This window comes from Lepisosteus platostomus, chromosome 14, assembly GCF_059453375.1.
Source record: "Lepisosteus platostomus isolate fLepPlt1 chromosome 14, fLepPlt1.hap1, whole genome shotgun sequence".
NCBI classification, from domain to species: Eukaryota; Metazoa; Chordata; class Actinopteri; order Semionotiformes; family Lepisosteidae; genus Lepisosteus; species Lepisosteus platostomus.
Genome location: NC_142624.1, coordinates 18,798,485 through 18,818,069, shown reverse-complemented (window position 1 = coordinate 18,818,069; position 19,585 = coordinate 18,798,485). Strand labels below are relative to the sequence as shown.

General features: G+C 36.6%; 1 protein-coding gene across 1 annotated transcript in view; it reads right to left on the bottom strand.

Moving 5' to 3' along the window:
- ube2g2 (ubiquitin-conjugating enzyme E2G 2 (UBC7 homolog, yeast)) overlaps window positions 1-19,585 on the bottom strand; it is a 38,734-nt gene that overhangs the window by 13,156 nt on the left and 5,993 nt on the right. Inside the window, exons 2-3 of the mRNA XM_088607341.1 lie at window positions 13,714-13,749; window positions 11,385-11,430 (exon numbers count right to left, since the gene is read on the bottom strand). Coding sequence (XP_088463467.1) covers window positions 11,385-11,430; window positions 13,714-13,749 — 82 coding nt within the window. The remainder of the gene's footprint in view (window positions 1-11,384; window positions 11,431-13,713; window positions 13,750-19,585) is intronic.

The following is a 19,585-nucleotide window of genomic DNA, read 5'->3' as shown; positions in this document are numbered from 1 at the left end:
GTATGTCCACACCGAGAGACATTAAAACACAACAAAATGAGTTTTTTGGAACAACAGCATTAATTGCTTCACACTCTCAGTATATTTAGACCAAGGTTTTAAAAACTGTTTTAAGAAGTTAAACTTCTTACTGGAATAATTCAAAAACATTTTGCCATCAGCAAACCTTCCACAGTAATGCAGAAGAAAGCTTACATTTAAAGTATTCAACCGTGCAAGCATTCCAAACAGAATGAAACACCCCAAACAATCCATATAGACACTATCCCCCTTGGATTTCAAGAAAGGCAAAAAAATCAAAAAGCCCTTTACCCTAATCATAATTCCAATTAAATTAACCAAACAAAACAGAAGATACCAGAATAGGATTTGAATTGTTAAAAGTTAATCCATCTGAACATGTTATAACTTTAACTCCTACTGACATATTTGTAATACAGTATGGTTATAATATGATTAGAAATCCGAAACACCCCAGTCTCTGGAAAATAGCAACAATTAAGGGAGAAGAGGAACACGCTTTGCCATTTTATTTATTCCTTATGTCCTCACTCATGCCCACATGCTAATGTCAAAAAAGTGAAAAGCCATCACCAGAACCAGAACATTTCTACATATTTTCCTAAACTGCTTTTTACCTCCTAACAACCGTTTCCTTATTATCTTACAAAAATAAAAAGTGAGAACTTAAAAGGACAATACCATGATTCTCCTGTCAGTATGTACAGGTTCACTTGATGAATAATAAAGACAAAATGTGACAGGTTTATATGTGTTGTCTTTCAAAGAATTAGGCTCATAAATAACTTACAGTAACTTAAAAATAACTTACAACTTACAGTGATCCAGGAATTTCCTAATTTTTCTACACAAAGTGTATAAAGTATTTTTTCTTCAAACAGTAACACAAAAAACCTGTTTAGAAGAAGGGTCTGAAAGACTTGAGAGCTGCTCAACTGATAGAGGTGCTTGCGCAAAAGCAGACTAAGTACTAAGATCACAGTATCAGACTGGATCATGTAATTAGTTAACTATGAGGTCAATTCTACACATGACAGCGTAATTAGCTAATCCTGAGCTGGATTCCACAATTGACAGATTGTTGCTAAAGTACGATAGTATTACTGATGCCTCCCCGATTTGGGGTGGTGTCAGTGAAAGACGTTAAGAATATGTTAAAAAGATGAGCGGCTCAAAGGGGGGCAAATCAAAGGCGATGGCCTACACTTCCTTATTCTTCCCTGAGTATGGGTGCAGGGATCATTTTTGCCAGGCTTGACATGAAAACACATAACTATTAAATTTCAAGTTGTGCACTGTGCAAATCTTACCAAGACGTATGTGAAGATTCCAAATTTAAAAAACAAGACTGAAAATCCATTTAAAACAGAGAAGAGAAGCCACTTCTTTACGGTTGTGGGAGTATGAAACAAGTTGCTAATGTGACACCCAGGCTTCTTTCAAAAAATGATTACGGAGATCCTCGGTTCAACCGTTACTACTTACAAACAAGCGACAGTACATGGGAAGAAAGGCTTCCCCTCATTTGTAACCATTCCTATGTTCTTATGAATGCTCTCTAAAGAGATTAGAAAGCATTATTTCCTGTTAAGAGGGTGGAAAGGTGGTACAGAAGTTAGTACTGCTGCCCTGCAGCACTGGGGTTCTGGGTTCAATTCCTGGGGTGCTATCTATCTGCCTGGATTTCGTATGTTCTCCCTCTACATACTGGTAGGGAAGGTAATAATATCTTGCCGTACTGACTTCTGGAACAACTGGCCCTGGTATGAGTGCATGCGTGTTTGTGTCTGTGTGCCCTGAGATGGATGCACAAGGATACACCCTGGACGGAACATGCCTGTTGCTTGCCACCATAGACTCCGGCTCCCATGCGACCCCAGATTGGACAAAGCAGTTAGAAAATGCACAATTTCCTGTTAACATCTTAAATCCGAGATTGATCAGTAAACAGTAAAATACAAACTATTGCCTAACTACAAAGACAAAACTGAAAAAATGTGCAAATTCAATTATAATACAGGGGTTCTTTTTGGAGACCTTACCCACCCCAATTTTTATCACATTGTCTTCAATGCAGCATAGCTATTCATTTTAATATCTTTTCAGTCTTTTAATTCTGTTTTGCATTTATTGCTTTACTATTTCACTGTCTGTGTTTCTTGTTACCAGGATGGACTGACGGCAACAAAGGTAAACTTAAGTTTTCAAAAATGCATCCAAATGATGTACTGATATGCTTAGTTATTGTGGAGCTGTTTATCAGACACTTTTTCAGCTTTCACCATTACAACATACAAGCGCATATGATCAGGCCGCATGCACAGATAGAAAATCAACTGTCACAAAACTTTTGGCCAATATTGGCTTCATCTGTTCAGGAGTACAAAAGGATGCCCATGAAATCTATCCAAAACATGTTCAGTCAGTAAGGCAGGGTAATAATACTTGTATTGCTAAGACCAAGTATTATCTACCAAACAGATTTATTCAAACTGATCCATGTATTTATTAGGCAATCCTCAGCAAATGGAGGATGATCAACATTGACGGTGCCAGTGACTTCTCAAACATGGTTAAGTTAGACAAAAGTAAGAGAAACAAGTAAAAGGTTTATTCCATGCTGAAAAAAAAGAAGAAAGAAAACACAACGTTGCGTTTTCTTCCTTCTTTTTTTCAGCACAGAATAAACCTATTACTTGTTCCTTTGCAGCCTACGTATGCTGATGCAGCTACCCACCTGAACTAAAAGTGACAGAATACAATCTTGAATTGCACATTAAAGAATCAGAAATTGAAGGCAGATCAGTAAGAGCACCTGCTTTCTAATCATACTGACGGGATATTTGTTAAAGAATAGACAAATTATGCTTATCTACAAACTGCTTACCTACTCAATAAATCATGGAAAAATGAACAAAGGAACCCCCATCACTTCTCGTTCCGCGGATCACAAAGAAGATTACGTAAAACTCACCTGTGAATTTCATTTGGTTCAGCAGTATTGAAGTATATCAGGAATACACTCTATGTTAAGCATTAAACATGTACTGACTGGTTCATATGTTATTTACCAAATGTTTTGTTTGGATTAAGGAAAGCTTTGTCTTAAATGCAAAGGAAAAACATCCATTTAACAATGACTAACTCTGATCATAGTGTAGCACATATTACAGAACAATCTCTAAATAGAGATAGACATTTTTACCTTTATGAATACTCTATACTTAAAGCACTTAACAAAATTAACATGATCAAAAAGAAAAAACACAGGTATCATCTTTTTACTGTGTGTGTGGGCCATAGACATGTTCTCCAAAAGTGAATGTGATACTGTTACACTGAGTAAGAAAAGCTTTTCAAAGTATTTCCTGGATCAATACATTAACCATTACTCAATGGCTTCAGCTCCTAAAGGTGATTTATCTAATTCCTTAAAGTTATGCAAACAAGGATGAGTGCCAAGATTTAAGATGTATTACAACTGCATCCTTAACAACAGCTTAAAATACTTTGTGCAAGACACCTACAGATTTGACAGTCATGCAGCTTTACTGTTATTTACCTGTAATTACTAGCATAATCAGAAAACTTCCAAATGATCCGATTAAAAAAGCTGGCTCAACATTAAGATAAATGGGAGATGTGTGCCATAAGTCAAATTTCCTGTTTTATTTCTGAGAAAATACACTCCACTTCAGAGTTATTCACACCACATGTAATAGAAACAAAATAGTTCATGGAGTGTTTTATGTGTTTTTGTTTTGCTTCAGATTTAACAGAATTTGTGTTGGGTAAAATGCACAAATAATAAAACAAGGTAAAAATAAATACTACATAGGTTTAAAATTCAAGAATATAATGGTTTATTTATTTGATAAATGCCAGGGTCCTGAGCCAAGCAATACGTTCTGGTCTACCTGCTTGACGGTTGTTTAGTCCTCCACTGAGGCTGTGGATTAGGCAGGCCTCTGGAATTGATGCATAGTTAGCTCCATCCCACAGGAACAAACAGGGCTTGCGCTAATTCCCCATCTATAGAGGTTGGCAAGACGAGGACCATGACCAGTCCTAAAATCATTGCGAGTGGATCACATGTGTTTGGAAACTAAAAGCTGGGAGGTGTTGGGTAGGGCATGTGATGAGATGCCTGTTTGTTAAATCCGGTGTTCCCCATGCTTGAGCCCAGGTGGAGTCTGCACTGAAGTCTTGTTGGAGAGGATTTTTCCAGGTTGGCTTTCCTGAAGGCAGACATGTTTTTGGTAGATTAAATGTCTTCTGTTTAGAGACAGGTGGATTGGATTTTTCCGTGATTTGACGTTGGCTGTTGTTGTGCTCCCAGAAGGTAAGCATCCTGTCTCGGGTCACTCCAAGGTATGTTAGAGTAGGATGGAGCTGCAATTTCTGATGGTTCATAAATGTCAAGTTTTTTTAATGTTTGGCATTGGACGGGATGCTGTTTTTCACTCAGGACTTGATCCAAGGTGCCAAACTTATGAGCTTGTGTTGCCAGACAGATGTGACTTTCAGGATGTTGTTTTTGGGAGTTCATTTATGTACAGATTAAACAGAGTGGGAGCCAATACTGATCCCTGAGAGAGTCCATTTCTCTGTCATTTCTACATACAGTAATTGCTTGCTACCAAAGGTGAACTCCAAATTGTCTGTTGCTTAGCAGCATTTGGATTATTTCATGACAGCTTTAATAGTAGACTGGAGTGCCATACTCTGTCTTAGGCTGCAATGAGATCAAGGAACACAGCATCTGTCTTCAGGTTTTTCTGAAATATCAATAGTGCCCTAGAGGAGTAGGTCCAATGTTTATAGCAGGTGTTATGTTTCACATGCTTTAGTAAATTTTATACAGTATATGTGACGCATGAAATAAAGAGCTTGTATATTTCTGATGAAACAGGTACAGGAATAATTTCTGCTGTACTGATTGAAACTGTAAAAAAAATAGTCAAAAGATCCAGAAAGCATATTAATACGGTATAGTATAAATGTATTTCTCATATAATAGTGTTTGGGGTGGAAAAAAACATCCATCATGATTTAATGGACATTCTGCAATAATGGAAGCACAAAAAACACGAGGGTCACCTTTATTCACAGCCCTGTTTTTAGTATTTTTAAAAATCCTCTCCTGGAGAAGATTACACTGACAAAACACCTCCGGTACTGTATTATGAGAACCTGGCACTTCTGATAGGGATTTCAGAAATAACCACCAGGTCATTTGGTTTTCATTAGTGAAATGCTTTTCTGGCTTGACTGGATTGAGGTTTGGTGATTGAGATGATTTCAATCAAGGGTTACAATTTCAGTCAATCAAGAACATTTAATTTGTGTGTACTGAACCATATCTTGACACATATTTCTGCATATTTTGTTGCACTTTTCAAAGACGAGAATTTTTTGTAGATATTTTTGTTACATTTTATTTAAATTTTGTTCATTGTCATGTTGCAATGTCTAATTCTGGCAAAGCTTTGTTCTTGGCAGAGGAAACCAGGTTTCAGGTCAAAATGTCCAGCCATGTGATTATGTTAATAAGGGAATCCAGGACACTTAGATGGAAAACAACACCCCAAAGGCATAAGTATATTCTCAACATGAACTCTGCCTTCATTGTACAAAATGCAATGCTAATATTGTTTGTATTGATTCTTTTAATGGTGGTGGTTAATGGCCGCTTGTCTGAAGTCTGCGGAGAGTTCTCTAACGTTATCCACAATAACGCATGCTATCACTGAATGTCTTTTATGTGCTGCCTCCATTCACACAAAACCTGCCGAGGCCTCTACATAGTTCTGCATATTTTGTTGCACTTTTCAAAGACGATAATTTTTTGTAAATGTTTTTGTTACATTTTATTTAAATTAAAGGTATAATTAAATGTGTGAATAATTGTGGCCCTTGTATCCTCAGGAATTCAGTTAATTTATGACATAACTAAAATATTTACATACTCTTTGGAGAAGCTCTAATTCTTAATTAATTCCTTGCATTTTGGATTGTTTCTGTCCTTGTAGAATCCAAATTCCACCGTAAGAAAGGCGAGCTGATGGCTGACTATGCCCGTGTAGACTCCACAATAAACTTTTAAACTTTTAAAAAGTAAACGTGTTTTATTCACATTCACTTTGGTTTCGTCAACAAACAAACAAAAAAAGTTTTCCACAATACCATAACTATTCCTTAAAGCTCAAGTAAACTAAACACGCACCTACACAAGCACACCAGAAACCGTTGTGCTCTAATTTCCTCTGAAAACTTGAATTTACATGAATGAACATCGGCGTTTGGCCATCTTAAAGGCACACACAATTTATGTAAATAAAACAACGTGGTTTTCAAATAGTAGAATATCAACATATTTACAGGATTGTTTTTAAAGGAATATAACCAAATTAAAACACCATATGGCTCCTATAGCCCTAATCGAGAGAAAATAAAAGTAAATTATATTTAAATGTTAAAAATTAAATGAACTTGAATTAAATACTAATGGGTAATTAGGAAACCAATTAGATTTAGATTACAGATATAGATTTAAAAACTTTACTGGAATCTGTATACCAGATGTTTAGTGTAAAAGTGCACAAATTTAAGTATGTTTTTTTAGAGTACATGTAAACCTAGCACAATAGGCTGAATGAAATGAATCCTTACATTTGTCAGTCTGATTAAAAAAAGACTCAATGCAACAAAATATTCTATCCATCAATTAATGCATCCATTATCAAAGAGCTATGCATTTCTTGTAAGGATTACAGCAACCTGGAACCTATACTGGAAGCATATGACAAAAGGCAAAACTACACTTCAGATGGGAAACCAGTCCATCAAAGGGCACACACAAGTACAGTTAAGAGATACCAATTATCCCATCCATCAGCTCTATGGAAGGACACTAGAGCACCCCAAAAAGACTTGCACTAATATCAGGAGAGCATGTGATCTCCACACAGGAGGTACCCCTGCTTTGAACTTTACCCAAGATCCAAGAGTTGTAAGACAGCAAGCGCTGATCACCATGCAGTCCACAGCCCTACTTCATTCAAATTTCACAAGCAAATCCTGTGGTTTATTTTCCACTCCCAGATTTATCATGCTGTTATACATATTAATCATTCACAAGAAAAATTGACTCATCACTCCTGCCATCTAATTTCCTTAAGAGTCCCAAACCTGCTCAGCAGGAGAGGAAACCATTAATTATCTTCCTTGTTTTGACTGGCAACAATCTATACTTAAAACTGTATCTCATCATTAACCAGCTGTTTTCAGTCGCAGCATCTGTTGTTTTTGTACATTGTCCAAAATATGTTTACACATTGAAACCTTGACATCAGGTTGACAACTGGATCATGTTTTCTGCATTTCTATAGCCATTTAGATAAACATTTGATCCTTTAGGCTCTTATTCTAACTTTTAGATCTTTAGGCTTTTATTTTAACAATTAACAGAGATCCCAGGACAAAAAATAAATGTTTTGTAAAACTGCGACTAACAGTATCTTGACTTAACTGAAAGGGTTACAATGGTATAATGAAATGCTTCAGAAAAGTGTGATGTATTTTCTAATGATTAAATATGCAACAGCACATTTGGGGAAACGAGAAATTCTTCTTTAACTATTATCAAGACATTTCTAAAAGTCAACTGAGACAGGAAAAACCCACTGACTAGATAATTGCTTATTTAGCACCCACTAGAGCATTTCCTGCATCACTTCCAACAACTTCCACCCATCCCTCAAATAAACAGTTAACATATCTTCCACTACTCTTCTGTTTGTAGACATAAACCTATCCATTAACCATCCATGACTCTACTTCTGTCTATTACAAACCCACAGATTCACACAGCTATCTCCTGTACAGCTCATTTCACCCCACACAAACTAAAAATTCTCTCCCTTTATCACAGTTTCTCAGGCTCCGACTGACTTTGCCGTGATGACATGGATTTCCAAAATGCACCTCAAAACCCTTAAATTGCACTTTTTTTCATTAGAGGATACTCCACCCATGTTATTGACAGGGCCCTTCCCGAGCCAACAACAGCCCTCGGATAATCAACTCAATTAGGAACTCTTGGCCTCACAACCACATTACATTGGTGCTTCCCTACCACCTTAAAACCCTTTCTATCCCATGAACCATTAATAACAACTTCCCCATCTTACAGGATGATTCCTCTACTGGTACTGGAAGACTGCTCAGGTAACATGTCAGGGTGTGAGGATCAAAGATCTCTCCAAGCCCAAAGTTTCCCATTTCACCTCTAATGGCTATATCATACTGATCTCTCCATCTGTGTTCTCAGAGGGATTTCAGAATTCTGCAGAAAGACAACCGAAATCCTGAAACTAGGATCACACCTATCCCCTTCTCTCAACGACAGACTTGTTTCCTTCTAATCCTCTCTATTCATTTGCAGGTTTCGACTTCACACCTCTCTTCACTTCTCTTGACTTCACATCACCACCAGAGTGTCGACTCTGCTTATCTCCTGCCCTCGTCTCCTCTCCACTCCCAGCTTTTGTTCTCCTATGCTTTATCAACTGCCAATTTTCCTCTCTGCCTCTCTCACACTCAAAGAAGGCTCCACAGATGAAATGTGGGCTTTCTTTTCTTCTCTTTTCAGCATGGAATAAACCTTTATCTGTTCTGTTGCTAAACATGTTAGAGTTCTTTTAAAAACATCAATACAGGAAATTATTACAGATCATATTTATTTTTTCAGAAGGCTTTTGATAAATGTTTTTTGTTAAAGATTAATTCTCAGTACACATTCAAGGAATTGCATGTTTTTTAAAAGAACAACTAGTCAAATCATAGGAAACTGAGTACAGATAAGGGGTGAATACTCAACATTGGGAAAAATCATTAGTGGACTATCGTGAAAATTGGGTTGGACCACTGCTCTTCCTAATTTATATTAATGATCTAGATTCTGTCATTGTTCAAACCAGTAATGATTAGGTTACATATAATGCTAAAAAGCAAGAATTAGCAAACTGTGGAAGCTGCAAAAAAATCCAAAAAGACCAAGACTAGGCACACAACTGATGGATGATATTTTATGTAGCCAAGAACAGAGTATTACATGCATGCAGCAAAAATGAACTATATGATGTAAAACTGAGCTTCATAAAACCACAAATTAACATTTTTTCATTTCTAGTTATTTTAATTTTCCAAGAACACAAGGTAATAAACCTATTTAACATCACACCAAACTTTGTAATGAGGTAACAGTTCTGAAAAGTCTTCCCCACCTGTAAAGCATCACCTTAGCTATTTACTAAACATCATGCTTTGATTTATAAACATTTAATTCAGTGGAATAATTTTCAGTTACTCAGTACTTAAAATCAAGACTGCTCTATACAAAGTTTCTTTAATCATATTTTTGTCTGTTTAATACAATCTAAATTGAATGTTATGTGGAACATAAAAATGTTTACTACTATTAAATAGCAGAATAAGTATGAATACTTACAGAGTTCAAACTCTTTGTATGCTCTGCAAATTTTAGAGATTAATTCTTCAAGAATGTGGGCATGCCCTTTGTCGTTACCCGTATTATTTTACTGTTTCTCAGATATCTTTTCCAGACAGATAAGGAAAGGCTTAAAAATACAAATTGCAGGCTAGTAGAGTGCAGTCAATTACAGACAGCTCTGGAATGAAACTGCATTATGTCTGGAAACCATTAATAACTGGGCATGCGGTACTTGATCTGGTTTTACAAGTACAGCTTATAAAATGTTTCCACATTAATACCCATAAAAAATACAAAAACCTTAAAATGTAAAAGAATGATGTTAAATAGAACACAGTTTTGTTTATTTTATGAGTAGCGGCTATGAAATTGCATTATTTTCAAAAATTTTAAGAAGTATGTGTTGTGTGGTACAGGTCACGAGCTCCAAAGTAATGTGCTCTAAAACCGACAGGCAGTCTATCCACTATTAGAAGTAGCCAAAGCCTTATGTGGATTACATGCTGAAACTGGACAGACCCTTGCTGAGTTGCAAGCAACCGAGTGCAGTATCGTTTTCAAATATTTAACAAAAGTACACGTCAATGAGATGAAAATAATGTTTGTACAATGTCTGCAAACACCTTTTTTCCTGGTCATGAGTCGATTAAGATGACAGAGGGAAATATATACATTAAAATAAATGCATTCATAAAGACAAATCAGGGATCATTTTAAAGCATGAAATGTGCCAGTAACGAAAGAATTTTGAAAAAAAAAGAAAGCAGTTTGCTCTCTTTATACATAATGTATATATAGTGCTGACACATAGGACACAGAAGGGAAAATATTACGTGAAGTAGCTCTTGGACAGATTTCCTTAAATTTTTAACCAAATAACTATGCCTACACCTCCTCAAGAAACTAAAATGTATCATTTATGAAAATGAAGAGGCTACAACCATGTGAGCATATATAAATACACAACTCACAAGGATTAGTAGTGAATAGAACGATGGCTGAAAGATATTTATTTGCATATTACAAAAGCTCAATGTGTTCTCAAGAAGTATATGGTCCAATGGACGACAGAAAAAAAGTATTTTAAAACAAGGAGTGTATTTATGGTACATATTTTAAAGAAGCAAGGTGAAATAACTTAAGGCTTTGAACAAAACCAAACAATGCACAAATGAGAAATCAGCTGCATGGCTGTAAAGTAAATGCATAGTTGGTTTATCTTGGCAGAACATTCTTTACCCTTTATCTTCATTTTGTCTGGATTACGTAATTATTTCTCACAGCTGCCAAATGAACAATAATAATTCCTTCAATTTACATAGCACTTTTCTGGACATTCCCCTCCACCATTACCAATGTGTAGCACCCACCTGGATAATGCAACAGCAGCCAAAGTGCACACAGTACACCCACTATACATCAGCTATTAGTGGGGAGAATAACAGAGTAATGAAGGCAGCTCATAAATGGGGATTATTAGGAGGCCATGATTATTAAAGGCCAGAAAAAACATGTCCAGGACACTGGCATAACAGTGGATTTGAAATGACTCTTGTTTACAAAACTGCTAAGTGCATTTGTTTACAACACCATAAGAAAGAAAACATACTATTTTTTCAAAGTGGAAAAATCTGCAGAGATCAAAGGTAAATGTAAATATCTGAGATGTATTGTGATGCTTCTTTGTAATACCTGTCTTGCTGAAATGTTTTTTATCCTGGATGTTTAAAAAAAGCATATTTTAATGTATAATTACATTGCATTATCAAAAGCACATAGGAAACAAATGACATATCAATTAAGAGGGCACATTGAATAAATTATGCAGAAACCAAAGGGCAATACTTACATGATAAGAGCTTCCCATTCAAAGAAATTCTCTTCATTAACAGGACCTGTTAATATGCAAAAGTAAGGGATAGTGAATTTATTTACACTGAAACCTTAAAACAGTATTAAGGTCATTTCATTTTTGGTATTTTCTTCTCTTCTGCTTTTGTGCTCCCTCTTCTATACGTCTCAGTGTAACACAGTGAAGAACTGAATGTAGTTACCTCTTTCAATATTAAGTCATCCATTAATTTTCTAAGGTTTCCTTCCAATTCAGTGTCGCGGGGCAGCCAGAGCCTATCCTGGCAATCAACTGGCGCAAGGCCATCACAGGCAGACACGCACACTCACATGAGGGTCAGTTTTCCCAGAAGCAGATATATCAGCATGTTTTTGGACTTTGGGAGGAAACCAGGGCACCCAGAGGAAAACCACATGAAAAGGGGAGAACACACAAACTCCACACAGACAGCACCCGAGGTCCAGAATAGAACCATGACCGTGCTGCAAGGCAGCAATGCTAACCACTGTGCCACTTTGCTGTATTTAATACCAAGTCATTCCTTAAAAAAATTAATCACAAACAACTTGAGAAAAAATTCCACACGTTTTCCTTGGAAGATATGGTTACTGTGTAACAGTTTAAGCGCAAGTGACAATCCATCCATGAGAAAAACAGAACCCTTTTTTGTCATTTCTCAGCACATGGATGTTTTTTTTGTCATTTCCACATGGACGATTCTGATGCTTCTCAAAAGCTGTCATTACCATAATTTGAAAGCAAGGAAACCCCCAGACTTGAAAAGAAAGTCTCTCAGAGGAAGTAGTGGAAATATCTGTCATGTTCCTGTTACGCCCATATTTGTCATGCAATGTTGTTCACCTTAAGTAGACATTATCCTTTGTAACCAATCTGTCAAGATTTTTGATGTGTTGGCCATCTGCATTCTCTCTCAAGACTTTGTCCCTTATGTACTAGCTGTTGACTGCCAACAGCAGTTTAGCTCCAGAACCTTCCGAATACACCTCTGGGACAGCTTTTAAAAAATATCAGTAGAAATCATTGTATTCATATTAAATTTATCATTCAGCTGGATCATTATTTCTTGATATAGAAAACATCATCATGGTTTAATGGTGTACATTAGAAACACTTCTTTTAGCCTCACTTTCATCGTTCCCTCAAACTTCTTTACCTTTTGTGAAACTTAAGTCTTTTGCCACAACCCACTGATGATTCCAGTTTTGTATCCAAGACATTTTTTTCCATTGTGATGTCTTCAAGAACCCATTCGGCTTCAAAACTTCATGTTGCTTTTAGGATATTTATTTTAGACCACAAAAGGGCTGGATTCTTTGTTTGCAGAGAGCTGAGAGCCCTGATTACCATCCCATTCCCACCCTGTCCTCAGCAGTACTCAGCCAAATGTGCGCCACCACTTGGGGAGTCCCAGCTGCAGTCATCTAGTGACTTAAGATGTGTTGCTCATGCATTGGATCATAAAAGTGCCTTGGGTGAGCCATGTGGGAACACCCTCTGTCTGCTTTTTATGTTACAAGGGGACTTCTTAGATTCCGTAGTTCTCCACTGCTTCAATTTAACAGGCGAGTATATTAGATTAGGAAGAAATTTTTCATTGTATTAGGTTTCACTTCCAATGATTAGCCCCTAAATCTCTGCTATGCATCAACCATAGGTGAACACAGGATTAAATGTTTAAGGAATGTAGATAATGGTGTAGGATAAAATATATTCTAAGGTTACACATTTTAAGATGGCAAGATAAGAAATATGGCGGTTTTGTGACCGTTCACATTTTTCACATACAATAATAGAATGCCAAGACCAAGGTAGCCCTATGTGAAACAACACCAAAACCTTCCAAATACAGAATAAAATACAGTGACAGTAAAGTCTGATGTACCTCAGGGTGTCAAGCAGTCCTAAAAAGTACAGTGTAACCATTTCCCTGAATGCCTGCATGGAGATTTTTATTACAATCAAAGGAGAAGTCAAATACGTCCTTTTGCCAATAGACTTTATATGAAATGACACTACTGCGTAAGAGAAATTCTCAAGTTGTCCTCAATATACGTTATATGTTAGGAATGGGACTGCATTCTCACAGATCTCAGTCCCTTACGTTTTCCCACATAATGTGCAAGAATATGACTGTTCCTCGAATGCTGTAAAAAGTACAGCCATAAATAAATGTCTTATTCATATCCTCCACTGTTAGGTATAGTACAATACCTGAGAAACTGCACATTAAAGAATATATATACAAATATAACAGACAGCCACAGGTGTTTTCTTGTAGCTCCAAAGTGAAGACCAGCATATTTACCTGCCACTATTCCTTCTGGCGGGTTGAGTGTTAGCTCTGGAAAGAAAGAGAACAGAAGATATTAAACACAAAGTATTTCTCTCAGTATAATGGAGCCTGTACAGTGTTCATTACAGTGTACAGGAGTTAGTTAATTAATTAATTAATAATTAATATTAGCGTCAACATAAAGTTGAGCCTGCTGAACTAGTTATGAGAAGGTTCATTTTAAAAGGAAAATAATATATTTCTAGACTGGATACTTACAGTATAACTGGTATTTTGTATAATTGATTACGATAAAAAGAAAATGTTAGTGAATTTGTGAGTATTTCATAATTTCATAATTCACATTTTAAGTCTTAAAGTAATTTCAAGGAATGGTAGTAAAATGTTTAATTCATACTACACTACAGCCTTGGCATTGCTATGTCTTTTAAAATTGTACCGTGCATCACACCAAAGCTGAATGGAAAAACTCATCAGGATTAGCCTAGTTCTCCTCTTTTCATTCAGTGTCACTTTTCTTTCACTTCACCACCAAAACCATCTTTCCACCACAGGACCCCCATTTTGAACCCAGACTATCTTAAGTGAGCACAAAAATGCAAAGAAAGTGGTTCACGGTGATGAAAATGTACATCACCAGAGCTTTAATAGTTTAGTAACCAGTGGCTTTCAGTAGGTCACTTTGGTGTGCTTTTATCTGTATTTTGTTCTGTTGTGGACAATATATGTGGGGTACTCCACAAAACTTTGAGATTGGACAGAAGCACTCACATAAAATAAATAAAAAATCTCAAAGAAAAATGCTGTTTGAAAACAATTCATGCAATGGATGGTTTAAACGAATTGTATTTTTTGGCAAAGCTGCATCTTTAATGAGCAAAGTCACAGATTAAAGGGAAATGTTATTTACTCAAATAACTGATGAACATTCAATGTTTTCTTTTACATCCAATTACAACCCAATAGAAGTTTCAAATTTCATCATAACTTCAGAAGCGTGTCAGGTTAAACTGACTAAACTTCTTAACTGGTGCTTTTAAATCCTCAATAGTGTACAGGTCCTCTGTCTTTCCCCTCAGGTCTTCTGCCATAGATACTTTGAAACCGGCTGGAAAGAACTGTGTGCAGAAAGTTAATGGGGCATTATAAACATCGAAAGCCTCATGAAGTACTACTTCCCAGGTTAGAACAGAATTTCCACTCCAATTAAGTTAAGATAAGATCACTTTATTGACCATATACAATTTCTTGTATTAGGAATCTGTCTTTTCCCATACCCCCACTTCCTCTCCATGAGACACACAGACAGGGAGAGAAGCTTGAGATCAGAGTGCAGTGTCAGCCATTTATATGGCACCCCTGGAGCAGTTGGGGTTAAGGGCCTTGCTCAGGGGCCCAACGGAGTAGGATTCCTCTGCCTGCTGCGGGATCTGGCAACCTTTCAGCCACAGGTGCAGATCCTTAGCCCCAGAGCCACTGCACCTCTTTTTCAAACAAAAAGATTCCAACAGATTATTTTTAGGCTACAACTCTTAGGAATTTCTTGACTGCTCTTTGAGAGCCATTCCGTGCAGTCTTTATAAATGTTGTCTTCGTCATGGTTCATTAAACTTCCCGTTTCAGTTTTTTTTTTAGAGAAACATACTTTAATTTCAATGAGAAAACATTTGTTTACATAATGGTGTTCAGATAAACTTGCTGACATATCCTGATATTCTAAATATTATAATAATAATAATAATAATAATAATAATAATAATAATAATAATAATAATTGCTTACACTTATATAGCGCTTTTCTGGACACTCCACTCAAAGCGCTTTACAGGTAATGGGGACTCTCCTCCACCACCACCAATATGCAGCATCCACCTGGCAGCCATAGTGCGCCAGAACGCTCACCACACATCAGCTATCAGTGGGGAGGAGAGCAGAGTAATGAAGCCAGTTCATAGATGGGGATTATTAGGAGGCCATGATTGGTAAGGGCCAATGGGAAATTTGGCCAGAATGCCGGGGTAACACCCCTACTCTTTTTGAGAAACGCCCTGGAATTTTTAATGACCACAGAGAGTCAGGACCTCGGTTTTACGTCTCATCCAAAGGACGGCGCCTGTTTACAGTATAGTGTCCCCATTACTATACAGGGGCATTAGGACCAACATAGACCACAGGGTGAGTGCCCCCTGCTGGCCCCACTAACACCTCTTCCAGCAGCAACCTTAAATATGAGAATATGATCACAGCAATTGTCTAAGACAACCAACTAACAGTATTTAATTTCACCTGAAAATGTCACCAACAAAGAAGGATTTTTTTTCAGGAGAAGCCCATGATTAATACAACGTGCAATGCCAGAATATGATTTATAACTTGACATTCACTATTCACTCAGAGTGCTAGGAAAAAAACCCGATAACTACCTCACTAACTACCTCATCTACAAGGCAGAGGCAATTATTAAAACAAAGAGAGCAACACCTTGAGTGCTGGATGACAACAGTACAATGGCGTGACATATGAATGTTCTACCTTTTTCTGACAATGAAGGGATACTAGATGACACCCCTGCTTTTGTCTTTCACGCAGCTAAGGATTCTGTGAAAAAACTGGTAACAAAAATGTCAGGTCCTTATCTCATTTTAAGCACGTTTATTGGCATGTCTCCATAAAAGGCATACATGCCATGAAAATATTGATCATTCATATGGTTACATTCAATTTAGGAACATAATAACATAATAGAGACAGCCATTTTGTCCATGTATCCTGTTTTGTTTTTCAGTGGATAACTGATATCCTCTTCTTTCCATTTCTACAAATATGATATGAAATATAAATTCATCAATGTGGCTTGGCTGCATGTTCCATACACCACACTCCCACAACACTTTGTATAAAGACTTACAAACATTACAAAAGCAATAGAATTTTGTTTTGTGGGAAAGTTGCATTATTAAGGAAAAAGTAGTCATTTACACAGTACAGACTTCACTAAAACGATTTTATGAGCTACCTCACGTGCTACTGTAACAGCATTTATGTTCTTTGTGATTCTCTGGTGTTCTATCATATAATTTTATATTTCTCAATCTTTTCAATGCAGCACAAAATCTCCAGAAATACTTATAAAGGCTAAATGTAAGGAAATTAAGTGGGAAAACAAAAGATTCAACACAGTCACCAGAGTGCTTGATTGGACCACTCTAGCTATCTCGTCCACACAGAACAGGCACGTTTTATAACAAGGAGAGCAACAGTGTAAATCTGGGCACCAAAAGGTAACTTTCTTTCTATCACAGACAGTGCTGAAAAAGTTATTTCCAGAGACGCATGAAAGTACTTAGAACAGGCAAATAATAAAGGTGCAGGATTAAAGATTGTCTTGAGAGGTGCTAGATAGCTGATGCTCATCTAACCAGATAAGCCAATCCCAACTGAGTCCTGATATTTTGCAATGGAGTTCATACAATGTTAAATTACAGATGAGTGTCAAATTAGATTTACACAATTAACACATTTTTGCTTTTTCTTCTGTTCTATTCTAAATATTCACAAAATATTTGCCTATTGAATGCAGTTCAGTGAAAAAGCATATAAAAGAATAAGTAACCCAAATTACATACCCCTTCAGTAACTTAATATGTTTATTTTCAAAGATAGTCACAAACAATACTTTGTAACAGAGCCTGTGGAAACGCTTCTGTGACAAACTGGCCCACCCTGAATTTTAATTAAAATTCCACTATAAAAATTATATTAATATTGCTGACGTGTAGGGACTATGTGTTTTACCTAAAGGTGTGCTTTGTTAAACATTACATTTTGTGATTATAACTTTTGTACTTCATAATAAGCAATTAAACTGTCATTCATTAACTTGGTCACTTTCGCATTAGTAATTCAATACAATGCAAGTACACCTGCATGGACTGCAGATTGCAACTTTGCCAAAGAGAGTATATATCCCTTGACAGTATTTACCATTTTATTTTCTAGGAAAGATGGCTAGTGCAATCCCTGTATAGTAAATGTTCCACGCCAATAAATAAAACTGGAGGGCTCAGATCAAACATTAATATAATTTTGCATTATTGGACAAAAATTCAGGAACTACATATACTCCAAATGACTAATGCCATATAGGGTATATCTCCAGCAGATATGTTGGAACAGTCTGAAAGTGTCCAAAAGGATGATAAAAATAATTTCTTACTGTGCGTCTCTAGTTTAATTGAAACCAGCCTTTCTAAACTAACCAAAGGGGTTTATAGTTACCAATTTGATGTTTTTTAAGATGCATTGTTCTATCGAGTAGGAAAAAATGAATTACGAACAGCTGAATGTGAAATAATGAGTGAACCACTAGTTTACCTGGCTCAAGTAATGTGTTTATACAGTTTTGTGCAAAAGTTTAGGTTGTGCAAAAGTTTAAATTGTGTTTCAACAAATCTTTAAGTGAACAGAAGCTGACACAACCTCTACATGATATGAAGTTAAACTCAACATCTTTCTGCAAATTGTAATGCAAAACTACTAATTACTTGCTGATTTTAATAGAAAAAATAAAAAAGCATAAGTTGCATGTGCAAAGGTTTGGGAACCCTTTCAGTTGATTCATTACTTAATTTGTTTTTTTCAAAACTTGATTGAATTGTTAGGCCTTAAATTAAACCAGGTGGAAGACAATTCCACGTATGAACAAATACCTGACCCATAAAATCTCTCGGGTGTTGACTGTTGTTTCTGCTGAATTTCAACAACCATATTGTCTATATAGCACTGTTGAAGTTAAGGCAAGATCTTAAAGACCCAGAAAAATCTGCAATAGAACTGCTTGAAAACTGGTAAGATCTACGAAGCAGAACCCAAAGATCACTGCAAAGAACCTCCAGAAAAGTATAGCTGACACTGGAGTAGTTATCCACAGGCCCATAGTACAGTGTTGCTCACACAATAATGATCTGCACAGCAGAATTGTCAGAAGAAAAACCTTTCCAATGACCTCATCACTCAAAATGTCTAAAGTATGCATAACAAAATCATGATACACTGGAAACTTTTTGAAACAAAGTGCTGTTGAAACAAAAACTGAACCCCATAAGATATGCTTGGAGAAAAACAGGTGAAACATTTAAAGAAAACGAACACCACGCCAAACAGTAAGCATGAGGGTAGATCGATTCAGCTTTGGGGTTGTGTGGCAGCCAGTGGCACAGGAAATATTGTGTGGATGGAAGGACAAATGGATTCTATTTATCAACAAATCCTAGAAGCTCTTGTCCCAGAATCTTAGAAGAAATTGAAGCTAAAAAAGGTTGCATATTTCACTAAGACAACAATGAGAAACATACATCAAAATAAACCATGAAGTACTTATAGGTTAAAAGATTAAGGTGTTGGAATGGCCGTCACAGTCCCTAGACTTGAATATTTTTGAAAGTCTGTGGGACATCGCAAACATGTAGCGCACACAAGAAGACCTAAGAACATTTCTGACCTAGAAGAGTTCTCCAAGGAAGAGTGGGGAAAAATTCAAAAGGCAAGAAGAGAAAGAGCTTTAACTGGCTACAGGAAACATTTGGATCGGCCAAAGGAGGTGGTAATAAGTACCAACTGACAGGGTTGCCCTATTCACAGTTTCATTATTTTGAATATCTACAAAACTGTCAATACTAATTGTGCATTATAATTTGCAGAACGATGTCATGTTTAAGTTTGATGCCTACACATCTGCACACAAATGTATACAACAACAGGGCCCTGATTATCCCTGCCAACACCTGTGCTCAATCATTAGGCTGTCAATAGCCATTTTGGCTCAGTGACTGCTCTTCTTTAAAATCGCCACCTGAGATGCATAGTCTACTCAGAGATGTAGACT